We start from the raw sequence: 17,844 nt of genomic DNA, 5'->3' as shown, positions 1-17,844 counted from the left end.
TCGCGAAGCGCCCCAGGCGGTTTTCTGTCCCGCGGGGGCCAGCCGTATCGGCGAGTACGGGAGGGCCATTTTCTGTGGGCCCTCCTGTAGCACCATAAATTGGTGGGAGGTAAATGGTCTTACCCTCCGGGTGAGGGGCCATTGTACCGATCCCGGGTGCGGCGCCGATCGGTTCAGCGTGCGTTAGCGTAGGATCCGGAGCGGTCGAGTCGCGCTGCTCGCGTGCGTCGACTCCTGCTCCGGCGAAGGTCGTGGCCAGACGATTGGCCACGGCGGAGCTGATGGCTCCCTTTAGAGCCGTACCGGACGGGGATTCTTCATCCACAGTGGTGAGCGCGGTCACCACCTCGCATTGGACTTGAGCGGGTAGAAGTTCGTCCAAAAGCGGTGGTATCGCGCTGCGTACGTGCGCGTCCACGAGCGCGGGCACCGTTCGGTCGAGGCATACGCGCGCTACCTGGGGGAGTTCCGTAGCGAGGAACTCCTCGACCCAGGCCTGGATGCGCGGCTGAATCGCGTCGACCATCCATTGGACGCGATTCTCGGTGCCTGCCGACACGGCCGGCGTAACATCCGATGCGGACGCTCGCGTGCGGCCCGGTCGCGGTGGCGGTCGCAGCAGGGCTTCCGGGTTCTCCACCCGGGGGCGCGGTGCGCCACTGCCACTGCGGGTGCTCAGACGCCCGGAGGCGGAGTCTCCCCCTTCTTCCGGTCGGTTCATCGTCGAATACGCTTCGCGATCGACGCGGTGATTTCTCAACCTTTTCCGTCCGTACGGTTCTGCGCGCGATCGAGCGACCACGCGTGCGGCTCAACCTCGAGAGTTATCCCCTCCACAAGAGTACCAAATGTGGGATAACTCCTCTCCGCCCTGGGTTGGGTGAGAGGCGGAGGCTTTAGCGAGGGAGCACGCGGCGCGGACGCGACGCGCCAATTGAACCGATCGGACGAGCTCGCGAAAAGGGAGTGGCTCACTGGCCGGTTACGCGCAGTCGCCCCGTGGTGCGTAAACGGGAGCGACCGGTAACGGGTTAGAAGCCAGCGCGCGCGGCGGACAACCGAAACGGACGTACGTAGGCGCAAAAGGGACGGGGGCGAGCTTGCCCCAGTTTACTGGTGGGGACGGGTGTCAGGTCTTAACCCCTCAGAGGGACGCCTCGGACACCTGTCCCAGTATACAGTACCTGCCGCCTAGTGCGTACCAGGTACTGTACGCCATTAAAAAACTAGCGCCTCAATTCCTAATTACCGCGCGGACGCTGCAGCTACACGTGTGTACTACTGTACACACGCGCTGCTTACAGACTACCGCACGGATGCCACGTGTGCTAGCGTACACGCGTCATACTGGTAGACTACCGCTTGGCCGGCACGTGCACTACTGTACACGTACGCCAGATTACGACCGCTCGGCACGCGCGCGCTCCCTACACGTGGGCACACCCGCCCACGTGTCCACCGTGCACGGCCGCACTGTTAATAATCTCCCCGCGCGCGCGTCCGTCGTTATACTACACTCAGCTTCACGACGCGACCCCTGCTCCTCCCGTCGAGCAATTTCATCAACTCGATCTTGCTCCTTTCGCCTCCTCTCTTCCGCCCTATTCTGCCATTCCTCCAGTTTATCCAGCTCCCTCTGCGCCAGCTCATCTGCTCTTCGCGTTTGATCCTGTAGCATTGACATTTTTATCAAAGAAAGGATATCGTCAACGCCAGACTTTGGCACGTCTCCTGACAGACTGCTTCTCTTGCGAACAAGTGGTCTTGGTGACATGCCACGAGAGTTTAAACTAGGCAGCGCAGCAGTATTGTTCTGAGTCCCTTCAACTTCTATGTCCGCAGACGTAGAGGCGAATGCGCGCGCGTCTTCGCTCCCTTGCTCTTCACGCTCATTTACGGTTGTAAGAGCTCCCGCACCTTCTGTCTCGTCGTCAATCCAAAATATCGGCGCGATACCTGATCCTGACGAATGATCAGGAATCGATTCTTATAAAATGTCTTCGGTAAAATCGGCATCGCCAATGTCGGCTCTTTCCGTCATTTTTTGCCGAACGCGCTTCGCTTTCTTCACATCTGGTGGAATATTAGGATCACCCGTGGGCACTCTCTTTCGATGGAGTGCCCCAAACTTTCGCCTTATTGAATCGACACTTCTCTCCACTCCTGGGTAACGATCACGGTGAAGCCGCAAAACTGTTTCTCACTCATCCCTGCACAGCGGTGGTGCTCTATTAACAATTCAAGAAGATTGTCGGTCTGTTGCTGCGTGAAACCGCTTCCGCGTCGACCAGGAGCCCGAGCATTTCGCGATCTTCTCTCACCGGATGCCACATTCCGCGATATTCTCTTGCGGGGCTTGAGCGGACGGCGGACATGTCGCGGAAACCGGGTCGTTTGCGGTCGTTGATGAATTGCAGGCGCAGCAGGACGTGTTGGATCTGGCTCGGACATGAAAACTACCGGAGATAGTGGGGGTACATTCGGTGTCGAAGCGCTGAAGTCGGGAGACGGCGCTGGGAGACTGGAAGGGGCTGAAAGACAGGCATTGACAAAGGGCAGCGTGTGTCGTTGTCCAGGAGTGTGGGGTCCGTGAGTGGATGGCATGAGGGTGTTGGGGTGAGAGGGTTGTGACTGGTAGGAGGAACGATGGGGACTTCCGGAAGGGTGGGAGAAAGAGGCGTGGGCGGGGGTATAGAGTTTTGATTTGCTGCATTGTCGGATTGAGGGGGTGATGCATGAGGAGGGTCTTCATCAGCGGGAGAGGACATCGTAACTCGGTGTCGATGGCCAGGGAAGGGTGTCACGAAAGATGCTTTTGGTGTGGGTTGGTGGCGGGCTTAAGGGGCAAGAGGATTGGAGGCTTACAATGGAAAATGCGCAAGCGGAAGATTTGTGTCATACACAAATCAACTTCGCATGAGGAGAAGCATGCGAAGTACACGGGATTTGTGTATACATAAATCACCATTTGTGCGTGCATAAATTGGGAAATGGGATTTTCGGAGTCGCCCATTTCTGAGAAAAATGCGTGCGCTCAGGTGGCAAATCGTATTTTATCCAAGCGATTTGGCAACATCGTCGCGCGGTGGTTATGACAAATTTGCAAAATAGGTATACTTTACAATATAGCAAACATTTTGGGCCGCGGTGGAGATGCTCTTAGCAATGTGCTTTGTCCCCAAATATATGTATTTGAGCCTCCTTTATATAGTGCCATCCCTCCAATAGTGCCATAGCTAGAGGTATGTCACGCTATAGCACTATATCGTAGGAGGCACTGTATTAGAAACTGGGATTGCGCAGCATTTATTTCTGTAACTTAAAAATAAACATTTTCTGCAATGCGACGGTACAGAGTTGAACTTGGGCATATGATTTTTGCACTGATACACAGTATATACTGTACAGTTGTTGAACGTGTAATCGTCGAACGGACGTAGTACATGTCCGGGTTGTCTTCGTAGTGAAGACCGAGTATGTCTTAATGCGTATATAGAACAGTGCAGAGCGATGGGGAGGTCGCATAATGCAAAGAGGCCAAATGCATATGTTGCATTTGGCAAGAGTCGCTTCGCAAGCACGTCGCGGTTAGAGCGCATTCGCAGAGGCCATGAAGAACATGGCCGGGCGAGGCGCGCATGTATTAAAGGGAGATGATAGCGGGCCTACCCTGGGGAGAGGGGAGGCAGCCGGCGACTTGTGCCGATCAGACTGTTTTGCGGACCATTCCGCATACCCTTCGCCATCTACTGTATATGCCCGAGCGAGTCTTGACCCTCTCGCTACCCCCCCTTATAATTAAATTTCCTTCCCCCCCCCCCCCCCCCCCCCCCCCCCCTGACCGCTGATAAATTCCCAACAGTACATAAATGTCCAGTGCAGTAAACTCGTTTTAGCAAAGATAAAAATAAGCCAAAACGGAAATATTGCAATTCACAATATGCTTCACGAGTACTAAACGTTAAACAAAAACGGCTATGTGCAAAATGATAGCATGTATATATATATATACGGTATATATATATATGCGTATATATATGTACATATATATGCTAGATTGATTCTCTGTTCAGTAAACTGCGTAGTAGAGATTACGTAGATACTTTGGAAGTATACATTAGCCGAGAGTCATGAAGGACATGCATTGAAAACGTGTGTACTGGATGGCTTTGGAGAGAAGGAAGATGCAAACGGGGGTCTTCGCAAGCCCGCGATTGTGTAATAGCAGGACAATGTGCAAAACGTGGAAATGGTCAGGCGAGGGGGGAGGCTGCCGAGGGATGAGGTTGACGGAGTCCTTGAGATCCCTGACATCGCACGTACAGTATACTGTACCGGTACTGTACAACTGAAAAAAGTGCTCCATTTATCCCCTGCCACTTGTCCCACACGCGCGTATGAATTCAGCCGCAGCTCACCGAATCACGTCACCAAGGTCCTCATCCCTTGCCAAGAGACTGCCGACCTCACCGCCACAGTGTATGGAGCACACAGCACTCATTCTTGCTCCCCAAGGCTATGCACCCTTCTATGAAGTCACGGCATTCGTCAGCTGGGGAAACATGAGCACCGGAGACTATTCAATCTCTAGCTGGCTTTCCCACATCAACTTCTCCACCGTTAACCCTTCACTGAACTTGAGACACTCATAATCCCCCATCACTTCCGCTGTTACTTCCCCCATCACATCCTCCCCCGACTCAACATCCCACACTCACCGCACCCTACCAAATCCGGAGACAACCCCCACCCTCTCGCGAACCAGCGCCGGCCTCTCTCCCGCCTCGGCGATGTCGGCCGCTTGCGACGCGGACGTGCACGCGCGCATTCTCGCCCTCGTGCACGGGCAGCTAACGTCCGAGGAGCAAAGCGACGACAAGTCCCACGCCTTCCTGAGCGCGGGCACGGCCGCGCGGTACCTACGCGCGTACAAGACCGAGGCCAAGGCTGCGAAGAACGTGCTCGCCACGTACCGCTACCGCCGCCTCGTGCGCGCGGACGACCTGGGCGTGTCCGAGGCCACGTTCCGCACGGTGTGGGACGAGCTCAAGAGGCGCAGCATGTTCCTGGCCGCCCTGTCGGACGCGGACTACCCGCCGTCCCCGGTCCTCATCCTGCGCAAGAAGGATGACGCCTTCCACCGCCCCGACTTCGAGGACTTCCGCCGCGCATTCTTCTTCACCCTGGACTGCACCGCCCGCCTCGCCGACCGCGGCCTGGGGGACGCCGCCACGCAGCAAGGCCAGTGGGTCATTGTCATGGATATGCAGGGGTATAGCTCGAAGAATAGTCCCCCGATCGCCGTTAGCATGGAGACCATGCGCATATTTCAGAACCACTTTCCAGAGCGCGCGAAGAGGATCGTCGTTCTCGACGCACCGAGGGCGTTTAACGTGCTGTGGCGCGTCGTGCGCAACATGATTGACCCTGTTACGCGCGCCAAGTTTCTCTTCACCTCACGCGCGATTGGCGAGGAAGCGCTTGGTGAGCAGGTGGGCGCCGCGGTTTTGGAATGTATCAATATGGACTTAGAAACGGGGAAGGGAGCCAGCGCTAAGATGATGGTCGACGCCGGATTCTTGATCGCTCCAGACTGCTAGGCATACCCCGACACAAGCCATGCCAACCTTGCGATGCTAAGGTGCCATTTCCCCTTTTACTCTTTTCCGTATCAACACTTCCACCGTTTAGATAATACACAGGTGCCAAATACCGAGTGTGAGGCTGTCGTGCCAACTGTTCAGATATACAAGGCACGGCTATCCCTCCTCCCTCTACAACCGCACAGGATTGCAAACCACTAAATTTACTGTACACAACACCGAAGCTACGCCGGCTCTATACACTCAGCGCCTCTATTCCGCCCCTCGCCCCCGCCAAAGCCTCGACCGGCGCGACGGTGCCCTGCCTCCGCGGGGACCTCGGGCCCTCCGCAGACGACCTGCGAATGCACTCGACGCGCAGCTGCTCCATGGTGGACATCGTGGCATGCGACATGAGCCCGTCGACTAAAAAGCCGGGGGCAGGCACGGCCGACAGCGCGAGCAGCGTGCAGCGGATCAGGCACCTGCCGTCCGGGCGCTCCTCCGCGCTCCACACTCCATTGTACTGCTTGACGCCGAGTCCACGCTCCAGGTCCATGCGCACGACGCGCGCTTCCGGGTCTTCCTTGACGCGCAGCGCCATAGTCATGGGGATAGTGAGCATGAGGAACGAGTGGCACTGTACCATGAGCACTGACAGCTCTGTCGCGCTCCTGCGCTCCAGCACGCGGCTCTCCGAGGCGTCCCTGATAAAGTTGCAGAAGCCGTCGTAGTCGCATAGCACCTCATACGCAATACGGGCAGGCGCCGGCACGAGCACGCTCGCCTCGGTCTGGCGTGCGCCGCCGGGCATGGTGCGCAACCGCAGCCGCGGCTTGCTCTGGTCCATCATCGATGGCAGGGCAAGCCGCAGATGAAACTGCTCGCGCCTTCCTGGAACGGTGTCCTTACTCAGCACAACGCGGCCCCCCCTTCGCGCGGACAGATACCCCTTCCTCGACCTGAACATGACGCGATCGCCAGCATCCTCAGTCAGCACCGCGAAGTTCTCCGGGCGCGGCACCTCGCCGTCAGGCCTGGCCACGACTTCGTCTAAGGCGGGCGAGAAGGCGAGATGCATGCCTCTGGCGTCGCGTATCTTCGCGGTACGGGTGGTGCTGTCGTACTCGAGCGTGAAGGCGTCCCAGCCGGTGTCCTTGCCGAGCGACGCGGCGAGCGGGGCGCCGGGCTTAGACGCGAGAAACCATGCGCGGGCGACGCTCTGTATGCGGACGGGGACGCAGCGCGTGGCGCGGAGGGCGGCGGCCATGGCACAGTCCTGCGGTGGCGGGCGTGCGGGGAGGGGGGGCGCAAGCGTGGGCGGGAGCGGGAGGGCGTTGAGGCGCAGGGTCTCGGGCGGGCCGGGGGTGTCCGCGGACACGCGGGCGCGGAGCGTGTCGGAATGGGCCGACAGGAAACGGCCCGCCGTGCACGGGCAGGAGAGGGTGATGTCGGTGTGGTGCGCGCGCGAGGAGGTCGGGCGCAGAAGGAAGACGGCCGAGTGGAGCTTGGACACGGTGAGCGAGAGGAGACCGGTCTTGGGGTGGACGGCGAGCCAGGCGCGCGGGGCCGCGGCCGTGGCGAGGCGGGCACGGTCCGGGACCGCAGGGTTGGACGTGTCGAAGTGGAGGAAGAAGGCCGAGGCGGCGAGGGGGGGCGCGGGGGAGGTGGGGAGGAAGCCGAACGGCTCATCGGGGTGGAGAGGGTGCGGGTGGTGCGCGAGGACGCGCGAGAGGGAGGCGGCGTGAATGCGGACAAGCGGGGCGGAGATGAGGGAGAGCTCCTCCGCGTCGACCGCGGAGAGGCCCAGAAGGTGCAGGAGGCGGTGGACGTAGGTGGCCACGGCGTTGCACGCCGGGCGCGCCGGCGGCGCGGGGGGGAGGAGGGCGCCCATTGGGATGGCGGGGGTGAGGGCGGGGGGGGAAGAGGGGGGATGGGACGCAGGAGGAATATAAAGGGACGGGGGGGTTCGGTAAGGTGGAAGTGCAGGAGAGGACATGCAGATGCGGAAATCTGAAAGTGGGCAGTGCGATTGGACGAGAGGGTGCAGCAGAGGAAACACACCGTGCGTCTTTGTCCGTCATGTCCGTCGCCGCCACAGAACCCGTCGTTGTCATACATACACAGCTGACACACGTGTACAAACAACGACACACTTCTCCACATGTTCGCACTCTCTGCCTCCTTTCCCGCTCGCTCATGAAGATTTGTAGCAACTGCCATCCTCTCCATCATGTCTAACCGACGGAAGAATCCCAACACCTCCACCCTCGCCCCTCTCACGCCTCCGTCTTCCTCTCCTTAACCCTCTCCACGGCGACGACATGTCCGGCCACCATCGTCCGTTTCGGGTTCCTAAACCACTCCATCGCAAACTTCGCGTCCTTCTCCGTCTCGAACGTCACCGTCACCCTCTCCGTGGTCCTTCCCGGCGCGCGGGTGGGCGGCCCTCTGAGCGGCGCCGCGTTGCGGAAATAGTCACCGACGGCCTCTGCACTCGCGTAGTTGGGGTACCCGATCACCACCAGCGAGCACAGCTCCTCGTCCGAGTCCACGCGCCCCATTCTCTGCTGCCGCCCAGCCGTCGACACCTCTAGCGCCGTCTCGTCCGCAGCGTCGAACAGCTCCGACGCGGAGAGACTCCCAGCGTCACGACCTTCCAGACGCGGGTCCGACGTCTCGGCCGCCCCAGTCGGGAGAATCGTTTCGGCTTGCATGGTGGCGGGAGGAGGTGAACTTGATGAACGTGGTCAAAGGCAGGGTAGGGAACGTGGTTCCGGTGGAAGATGCCGGGAGTGGAGCGAACGGAAAGAGAGGAAGATTTTCTTCATTTTGTCCGACCAGATTTGACGTGTCCCGCTGTTGAGATTTTCGGGGGATATGCTGTAAGCTGTTGCCAGCCTCTTGCTCTCTTGCTAGTGTCTAGGTGACAAATGGCCTCATATGAGGTCACTTTTCAACTTAATTTTTCTCGACTTGTGCTAGCTGAACAAAATGGAAAAGGATACTCTCGCCACCGCAGTTGACTTCTGCGCTGTGGAAGGGTGGAGCTTGGTGAGATCTGCACGTCCTTTCCAGGCTTTTTGAGAATACCTAAAGAAGAAGCTTTTTTAAAGAACATCGAAACGTTTTTTGTTGATATCTTCGAAACCAAAACGCCTGTTTAAAATATCATCCGATTGTTGAAACTATGTTAGATTCTTAGTATTTCTGTGTATTCATAACTGCTATCTCGATGTTTTGCAGGAAGCTATTGCCGAGGGAATATTGGTTAAAGAAATGGTGTCTAAACTGATTTTATAAAATTTCGATTTAATGTATACTTTTTTGCAAAAAAAAACCGGCCTCATATGAGGCCAAGCCTGACCTCATATGAGGCAAATTGCCGGTCGTCTAGACACTAGACGACAAGCGATTTGAGGCCAGTTTTTTTTTGCAAAAATATGCACATTTAAATCGAAACTTTATAAAGTCAGTTTGGACACAATTTCTTTAACGTATATGCCCTCGGCAATAAAATCTTGCAAAACATTGGGATAGCAGTTGTGAATACACAGAAAGACTGAGAATCTAATGAAGTTTCAATATTCGGTTGATATTTTGAACAGCCGTTTTGGTTTCGAAGATATCAACACATAACGTTTTGAGGTTGGTCAAAACGGCTTCTTGTTTAAGCATTCTGAAAATGGCTGGAAAAGACGTGCAGATCTCACCAACCTCCGTCCTTCCGCAACGCAGATGTAAACTTCGGTGACGAGAGTATCTTTTTCCTTCTTGTTCAACAAGTACAAGTCGAGGAAAAATAAGTTGAAAAGTAGCCTCGTATGAGGTCACTTGTCGTCTAGACACTAGTGTCAGCCTCTTCATGATTTTCTTCTCTCCTCACGGAAACCCCGAACCACCTTACCAAAACGCTCGCGGACAAATCTAAAATAATTCGCTATTCGCCGTTTCTTGAGCGTATTTGCCCCTCAGATCTCACAACTCGCAGAACATCCGAGACCCTTTTGGAGATACGGAAAGACGAACATTTCAATCACGTTTACACATAAAAGAAAGTGCTTGCGGGATACGTAAAATAGTTTGTGATACAGTACAATGCACCATTGCTTTGGCCTATTTGCCCCTCGGCTTTAACATCTTGCCAAATATCCGGATGCTATTTTTGAAGATAGGGAAAGAAAGAATTTCAATGACGTTTTAAACTACGAGCTACATCTTTAAACTCCCTCTTTACTTGTCAATGTATCATCGGAATATGGTTTCAAAGTGCTCAAGACGGCTTCTTCAGCAGACTTTTAAGATCACTGGAAATAACAGGTCAGTCTTACCGGTATGTGGTCTTTCACAAGATAGAACTCGGTTCTTGTGACAGCAGGTCTTTCCTACTCTTTTCGAGCAAATATACGTGCCCTACTGTCTACGCGACAAGCGATTTGTCTTATGAGGGCAGCTTTTTTACAAAATATATATGCGGTCAAAAGCAAATTAAGAACGTTTATTTGGGCACCATTTCTTTAGCTTTCATGTCCTTCAGGCATATATCTTGCAGAACATCGGGATAGCAGTTTTGCATACAATCCAAGACTAAGAATACAATAGATTTAAAATACCCTGTTAGCTTTTTAAAAGGGCTTTTTAGGTTCGAAGAGATCAATGCAAAACTTCTTAAGGCTTAAAAAGCTGCTTTGCTAAGCATACTTAAAATTGACTAGAAAGGACAAACAGTTTTCACTGAAATATATCCTTCCGAAACGTAAAAATCAAGTGTGGTGGCGATGATATCTTTCTCGTCCTTGTTGACAAAGTATAAGCGCGGAAAACAAGTTGAAAAGTAACCTCCTATGAGGTCAACTGGCCTCATACGAGATCAAATTCTATCTAGTAGATACACACAAGAATAAATGTAGCTTCTGTGCTTGAGAGGTGCGAGTCCTCTGCCCCCTTGTTTACCTCGGGAGTTAGTCTTAAATGGACAGTGACAAGCTTCAATACTCTAAATAGTAGCTTCCTAAAACGGCTACCATCGTAGGCACGATGGTAGCCGTTTTAGGAAGCTACCTACGGTAGGCACGATGGTCCATCGTGCCACAATAAGTTACAAAGAAGCCTTCATCGACATGGCGAACAAAGACTTTTAACTTAAACTCGCTCACGCATATGTCGGTCATGTCACACCGATTCTGACCACCTTGCTCTACCTCTCTCTTGTTTTATTTCACGGGGAATCTAAGTGGGCGAAACTCCAGTCGATTCGTCCAGAGACGTTCAGACGTACATCGCACCATCGTCTCGAGATCCTAAAGCTCCAGCATAAGCTCCCGTGGCCCTCATAGCGCACACAGTTATGACGAATATGTAGATGTCAATGCATGTGCAACCATTCACAATGATAGAAACTCTCTACTGACACAGCATCCAATGATACCCCTGCCGCCTCAGCTATATCTTCTTTTTGAATACCCACCAAACCTGCCCTACTCTCACAACCCCAGTACCACCGCCGTCACCTTGATCGTCTTCCAAGGTGTGCACAAAGACAGCTGTATTCTCATCCTCAAAATAGAACATGCAAACCCGCCCCATTGCTCCGTTTTATCTATCCCCTTCCACGTCGGAGTCTACAGTGTCATTAGCTCCACCGAGCTCTGTCTCTTTTTCCTTCGTTGCGCCCCACAAGAGAAACCCCAAAACCCGTACGAGCGGCACGTCAATCTGTAAAGATGCTGCCATTCTCTTGTGAGTCCCTAAATTAATTTTCGCGATGACAGCCTCGAGAGGGTGCAGGCACAGAGACTGTCTCAAGTTTAACCCGAATTATATCGTTGTACCACTCAATTTTCCCCCCAGGGACCGCTTCATGTCGCCGTGTAGCTCTAAGCCCAAGTCTAGGCGTCTGTCTATTAGCTCGCAGCCCCTGCGGGAATCGTCTGGCAGCATGACGAGCCCTTCCACGTGGCAAACGAGTGGTCTACGCTTTTGACCTCGTCTTCTAGAGTCTGGCCGGGCTGCTCAGCTTCGTGTTTTTCGGCTTGTCCGCGTTCGTGTACGGATCAGAGGTTCAGAGCAGATGCCAGTCGCCTGGGGAACGAGAGCGGTGATCACAGATTGGGTCGGACCTCTGGGTTGGCTACCATCTACAGTACATGTCAGTTGGTTTTGGATCTAGGCAACGTCACGAATAAGGTTTACAAATTGATAGTCCTTGGTCTCATGGAAAGTAGTCAAAGGTTGCAGTTTTGTTTGTAGAGATTGAGGCTTCTAAACTTGAACTGTTTGAAGATAAACGAAGAAAAGCGTCACCATTCTGCTAAACATGGACCTCCGATTTCGTTTGATTGAAGTCACAAACTGCCAGCAGTAATTTAGAGAGCTCAACTGCCCATACTGGAATTTGGTTTTCTACGACTCATCTCCTCCCATGCCATCAGCCAAAACAAGAAATATGTCTTCCACAGAGTCTGTTTCACAGCTAGTAATGAAGGGAGGGCCATTTGGGAGACGTTGAAGAAGGGGCGATCTGAACGCATAACATTTTTCACACTACTGGACGATATGGTATTTACTATGCTGCTGCCAGTCGACGACTGTTTAGAGGAATTCGCCAAACGCAGTTTCTGGAAAGAGTACAGAGGGACCTTGTTTCAAGGGAGGTGGAAGAAATCTACATGTGTTGATATAGATGTGTTGAGTTTAGTCTTGTGACTACAAACAGTTCGTGAATGTCATGCAGACTTGCAGGATTATCGCTGCTGCGACTCCAGGCCATGTATTATATTAGAGACCACAATGCTCTCACACTAGAAGCTTGCTGTACCCTTAAGGGTACCCTTAAGGGTACAGTACACTATATGTGTATGTAATGGCAGGTGCGTCTACGCTACGGTATGCTGCGCCTGTGTGATCACGGGGTCCGATAGCCTCTTCCTTTACTCGTCGTCGTCTCTAGGTGTATATATACTCCTCTCTAATGACAGCCTGTCCTGTGCGGTCAGGCAAGTGCAAAGTGCGTTGGCGAATGTGTGTGTGTGTGTGCGGTCAGACAGCGCCGACCCCAACTAAAGGGCAGGTATTGTTGTAAGGATGAAGTGTTACAAAACTCCGGAGCATATATGCCCTGAACGGCCCCGAACATGAAAAAGAAAATGTATCTTTTCGATCTCTCGGTGTCCAGTACTGCACTTGCTTCTACAGGCAGAAACTCTAGGGTATTTTAAGGAACAAAACAAAGTTAACAGGGTGCTTTACGGTATTCAAAGAATCTTCGCCGGTACACGGTATCACATGCTTAGGCTATCAAGATTGCATTTGGGGTGTGCAAGAGAGGCGTGCATTGTGAAAAGGCGTGCAGCCTGGACTCCTTTTCAAAATGCACACCTCCAATATCGCGACAGCCATCCTCACCTGCACGGTGCAGGCTGTCGCGATATTGGACTTGATCGAGAAACTCGGGACTGGTGGAGGAGCGCTTTCACCGTTGAATGGATCATGCGCTGCATGACGAGATACAGCGTGCATGGCCTTCAATGACTGCAAGAGAAATGAGATGATAGGGCTTTCTATAGCGCGTTTACCATGCTGTGCTGAAAAAACATTGCGTTGCGGATGAGCTGGGGTTTCTGCGGAGCGTTGAAATTAGGAAGATAGGCCTGTCGTGTTCCAATTTGAGTCTATTTTGCGGACATTTTTTTAGTGATATTAATAGCATTCGTGCCGTTGAACACAAGGGAGCGAAAGCGGATGGGTGAAATCGCACTACATACTGTTTACAGACTACTCAAGGAATGAGATATAGCCGGGGGTGGAATTTCAATTCCTCCCATAGCACTGTTGCCTTGTTGACTCGCAGACTCGCAGTTTGAATGGCTTCAAGGCATAGCCCTACGGCATATGGCAAAGGGCAAAGGTCTTCAAAATTACACACACGGCAGATGAGTCCACCGCATCTTGCTCGCCTCAGCAACGGACCGTGTAAATTTATTGGCATTCCGCTTTCCACGAGCCTTGGGTGGACTTCCTCTTACGTCATGCGAGACAAAATAAGAACTCAAAGCACCTTCAAATACAACACACCTTTTCAACAATGTTTCTTCCGCAAATGAATTCACATGCGTGCGGCTCACTTTGAGTTCTAATGAAGAGAACAGGAATGTCAACAACGCAGAAAGGTCCTTTCGCCTAAACTTCCAAGCTCCAGAAACACTTCCCGTTCAAGTATCGGACACCTCGCAGACTGGTCTTTGCATTGTTCTAGAGCCGGAGGCCATGTAAGATAGAAGACTTTTAAAACAGTTTTTCGGGTACAGCGGGGCAGTACAAGATCTTACTGGGTAGACAAAGACCCTCACCTATCCTGGTTCTATAATAAAATTGTTACTGAATCATGATTGGCAACGCATTGGGTGTATCCGCGTGTTTTGTTGCTCAAAAAATCCAGGACCGCCGCAAGCGAGCCCGCACCAATGAGCCCACTGTCACGTGCCTGCCTCCCTCTGCAATTCTTCACTACAATTATCAACATATGGCGCACTCCTTGAGCTGGTTGTCTACCTGCCCTGAGCAGACCGGAACGTGGCGGCGACAACTGCGGCGTTGTTCTATCTTTGGATTGGCACTCGCCAGAGGTGTGTATACACCTGTAGGGGTCGACACCCTCTGTACTGGAGCTGACGTAGTTGGAATTGCAAGAGGGGCAACTCTCTAGAGGGTGCACTATAAGCGGAACTCATACTGGAGTGTTCGAATGAAGAACACGTTGTGCGGAGATAATCCCTTCCGTAGCAAGACGTAATGGACTGCTTCACAGCCTGCAATCAGAAGCGCCAGCGCCGCTCGGCGACCCTACCCGCGACCTACCCTACCGTACAGTAGGAGCCTGGAATAGAGACAGCGGGCGTACAAATCAGTTTTGTTTTTGGACCGGCTTTTGTTTCCGAGCTTCACAGGCTACATTCTCATCAGAGCAGCGGGTGGGTTGCCATGCACATTGTGGAACTTGCTATGTCAACATGGGAGGCAGTGGAAAGAAATGCTTTCCAGTGCTTTTCGAGACAGCCAAGTCTCCATTTATAAGCACAACCCTCGCCGGCTCTATTGCCTGCCATCCCCCTCCCGCCATCCGCACTCACAATTGCCACGCTCATCAACTTGTCCAACATAATCCGAGAAATACCAGAGGTCAAATACATTTGCGACTTTTTAAGGCCGCTACCATCATGAATCCCACAGGAGGTATTTCGAAGGGCAAACCCAGCCCGAGCAAGGCACCTAAGAAGTCCGATTCCAAGAAGGGTCAAGGTGAGAAGAAGGATTCTAAAGATGACTCAGAGGGATTTCGGCTCCACATTGACATCCCCCCCGTGCCTCCTGAGTATGGACCGCAATACACCAGTTGATCGAATTCGTCAATGGGACCCGCAACACCGACGACAGAACACGAATACTGTACAATGAAACTACTTTAGAACATAGTAGAAAGGTATAACTGCCGACTACTTGTAGCTCTCCTTAAGAAGGCTGCCGCGGAGCTCACCGGCTAGCCGAAGTTACTCGCAAAGTGACCGCGTTTCCTGATCAGTAAAAAAAAAAGCTTACGCCCTTCGTGCGACTGGTGTCACTCGCTGTGGTTCAGACTCTCGTTGTTTTCTATTCCTCCAACTCCTGAGCGCAGCTGCACGCTCCATCAATGTTATTCAAAATCATAATATATTGCAATATCTACAGACAACTTCTTCTAGTACATTGTCGATGTCGGGAACACTCTGTCGGCGGCATCCGGAACCAAAGCATCCACGTCCCCCGACGTATGCTCCCCCCGTTTTCGCTCCATACTGCTCCGCCCACCTCTAGATGCGCTCTCATCACTGTAGTACCCTCCACCCGCCCAGGTTTGACCCCACACAGCTCTCCCACTCCCACACTTCATCTTTCTTATTTGTGTTTGCACTACTCCAGTCCATCCTAGGAAGAGAACCCAAGCAGCAATGGTTCCTGCAAGCGAGACGCGTGCTTCAGGAAGTGGGCCGGAAAAGTCTGCAGCGAAGACGGCAGCAGCGGTAGCGAAGGATGAAGCAACGCCAGCACGGGTGCCCAACGCAGCAAAGGAAAGTACCGGTACTAGGGATGTCCACACCAACATGACCACGGATGCCAGACGCGCAGTCGTGACTGCGTACGATATAACGCCGATTGCACAAGTAACAGTTGCCATGGTAAGGCTGCCTGAGTATCGTCCAACTGCCGGGGTAAGTGCGATGGCAACAGTCGGGAGAAGCAGCGGCTGCGCGGATGAAAGAGAAAAGGAAAATACGACGGCAACAACGGCAATCATTACACTTGTGGCTGATAAGAAGAGAAACTTGGCCTCCAAGTCTGGCGAGCCCATGGCGCACATTCGGGACGCCGGCGGAATAAAGATGTGCATCGGAGCGATACCTAGCAGAAGAGCGTGTCGTATTTGCGCAATGAGCCATGAGTCTTCACATATTGAAAATGGGCTTACATGTATATCTGACGGTGGGCCATTTATGCAATGTAGTTGTTGCATAGAGTAGATGTAGTCGGGTTTCGAGAAATCGCTCCCGCTGTCACAGCCGTTGTCGACGAAGATAGACCTCTCCCTTGCGCGTGAGACAGGCGAGTCATTCGAGTCTGCGATGCTTTCGCGCTCCATGTCGCGTTCGTATCCGAGCGAACGGGGCCTTCTCAGCCTTGCCACCATCTGGTGTTGTTGCAAATCGTCATGCGGTTGCAGGTCGGGTACCATACCGTCGGCGTCTTCGTCGTGACTCGGGCAGTACATTGGGGCCGGGGCCTGGTTGGCGACCATAGGCGAGAAAGAAGACACACGCGGTACGCCTTCGTGCGCTATTCGCGGACTTGGTTGGACGCCATATTGTTGCCGCTGAAGGGAGATATTGCGAACAAGACCCGCCGAGCTCCCGCCGCGCGCGTCGGACATCATGACGGGGGCGACTCTCTGGCAAGTCGCGGTTGTGACCAAGGCTAATGAGGGTTTGAACAGATAGGCGCGAGAGCAGTCAAGCCCTAAGATGCGAGGGGCAGCGTTGTGGTGTGGAAGGAGGTCAAGGCTCTGTGGGAGTTGGGGGAGGCGGGTAGAGGGAGGCGCCGGTGTGGAAGGGGTGGTGGAGAGATAAAACTGGTTTTGGGGAGGCTGATCTCGGCGAGGTTTGTGCAAAAAAATGCAGAAAAATTAGGAGCAATCTGGCACGGGAGATGCCCTTGGAGGCGGCTCACTGGCCATCCGCTGAAGGAGTCGGTGGTAGGCGACACCGCTTGAGATGGGAAACGGCGCTTTCCACCACTTTGGGCCAATTAGCTTGCGATACAGCCGTTAGAACTTTGCGTGATTCGTCAATCATCACCTGTGTGATATGCCCTTCTGCCACCAGTCATAGGCGTTCAACGTGCCCCCCGTATGCCCCTACTTCACGCTACTATTTCACCACCCATCGGTATCGCTGCTTGACACAATTTGTTCTTTCAACAAGGCCTCATGGCACGCTCGCGGAGGCATACCTATGTTCTTGTTACTAACGGGAAGAAGGAAACTGTTTGACTAACACGTAGAAGTGGGGTTTGTACATGCCAATGCTATTAATACATCTTCGCCAATAAAAGTCAGAAAACATCACGTCCCTTTACGAAAGGACTTCGCGCTGACTCGGCCAGGGCAAAATCCCTAACGGCCCATGTGAACGCACCTCCACATGCCGTCAAGAGGCTTCATTTTATACGCATCAACACAAGTACAAGAATGCTACTACCGTTCAATCTTTAATCGGAGTTTGACGTGATCCGATCGAGAGTGTATATCCTCAAGGACGCATGTCATCAGTTCCCGGCTGTGGCTACTATCCGCACACGACATGGTGAACGATGCGCCCCGGTTAAGAGACTGCATCTCATCTAGTCTGAAGTCCAGAGAGGCCACATGCACCCTCTCTTTCTTGGTACTAAACATTCCACCCCGCATGCGCTCCACCTCTAGCCTGAGGCGAGCGCTCCTGGATGCGCCATCGCCCAGGCCGAAAAACAAGCGCTCTTTACCGATGTGTACCTCGTCGAAGCGATCCCCGCGGCTGGCAGCGCCAACCTCCGCGAGCGGCAAGACCTGCCTCTTACCGCCGCGCCTGGTCAACTTTATAACAGTGCCCTTCATGTCGCGCCTGATAGCCGAGGCGCAGAGGACCTCAACGGTGAGGCCGTATGCACTTTGCACGCCGGCCCCTCGGGGCGACGA

General features: G+C 53.4%; 4 protein-coding genes; 2 read left to right on the top strand and 2 right to left on the bottom strand.

The window, feature by feature from the left end:
- The first annotated feature begins 4,397 nt into the window (after nucleotides 1-4,397).
- Nucleotides 4,398-5,819, top strand: CHC_T00008136001 (hypothetical protein). XM_005712072.1 is given in 2 exon segments: nucleotides 4,398-4,652; nucleotides 4,653-5,819. 1 exon segment carries the CDS (start codon nucleotides 4,398-4,400, stop codon nucleotides 4,650-4,652), a length of 255 nt encoding a protein of 84 aa, XP_005712129.1. The 3' UTR covers nucleotides 4,653-5,819.
- Nucleotides 5,820-5,827: 8 nt separating this feature from the next.
- CHC_T00008135001 (hypothetical protein) lies at nucleotides 5,828-6,322 on the bottom strand. The gene has a single exon (XM_005712071.1). It carries the CDS (start codon nucleotides 6,320-6,322, stop codon nucleotides 5,828-5,830), a length of 495 nt encoding a protein of 164 aa, XP_005712128.1.
- An 8,268-nt stretch (nucleotides 6,323-14,590) lies between these two features.
- Nucleotides 14,591-15,222, top strand: CHC_T00008134001 (hypothetical protein). XM_005712070.1 is given in 2 exon segments: nucleotides 14,591-14,977; nucleotides 14,978-15,222. The coding sequence occupies 1 exon segment, from the start codon at nucleotides 14,591-14,593 to the stop codon at nucleotides 14,975-14,977; it is 387 nt and encodes a 128-aa protein (XP_005712127.1). The 3' UTR covers nucleotides 14,978-15,222.
- Nucleotides 15,223-15,315: 93 nt separating this feature from the next.
- Nucleotides 15,316-16,542, bottom strand: CHC_T00008133001 (hypothetical protein). The gene has a single exon (XM_005712069.1). It carries the CDS (start codon nucleotides 16,540-16,542, stop codon nucleotides 15,316-15,318), a length of 1,227 nt encoding a protein of 408 aa, XP_005712126.1.
- Between the last annotated feature and the right edge of the window lie 1,302 nt (nucleotides 16,543-17,844).

Source organism: Chondrus crispus, genomic scaffold, assembly GCF_000350225.1.
Source record: "Chondrus crispus Stackhouse genomic scaffold, scaffold_94, whole genome shotgun sequence".
Classification (NCBI taxonomy): domain Eukaryota; phylum Rhodophyta; class Florideophyceae; order Gigartinales; family Gigartinaceae; genus Chondrus; species Chondrus crispus.
Note: the sequence above shows the minus strand (reverse complement) of the source record. Positions and strands in the feature narration are given on the sequence as shown.

Excerpts from the sequence above, each read along its gene's own strand:
- CHC_T00008134001 (XM_005712070.1), top strand. The coding sequence starts at position 14,591 with ATGGGAGGCAGTGGAAAGAAATGCTTTCCAGTGCTTTTCGAGACAGCC.
- CHC_T00008133001 (XM_005712069.1), bottom strand. The coding sequence starts at position 16,542 with ATGTCCGACGCGCGCGGCGGGAGCTCGGCGGGTCTTGTTCGCAATATC.
- CHC_T00008135001 (XM_005712071.1), bottom strand. The coding sequence starts at position 6,322 with ATGCGACTACGACGGCTTCTGCAACTTTATCAGGGACGCCTCGGAGAG.
- CHC_T00008136001 (XM_005712072.1), top strand. The coding sequence starts at position 4,398 with ATGAATTCAGCCGCAGCTCACCGAATCACGTCACCAAGGTCCTCATCC.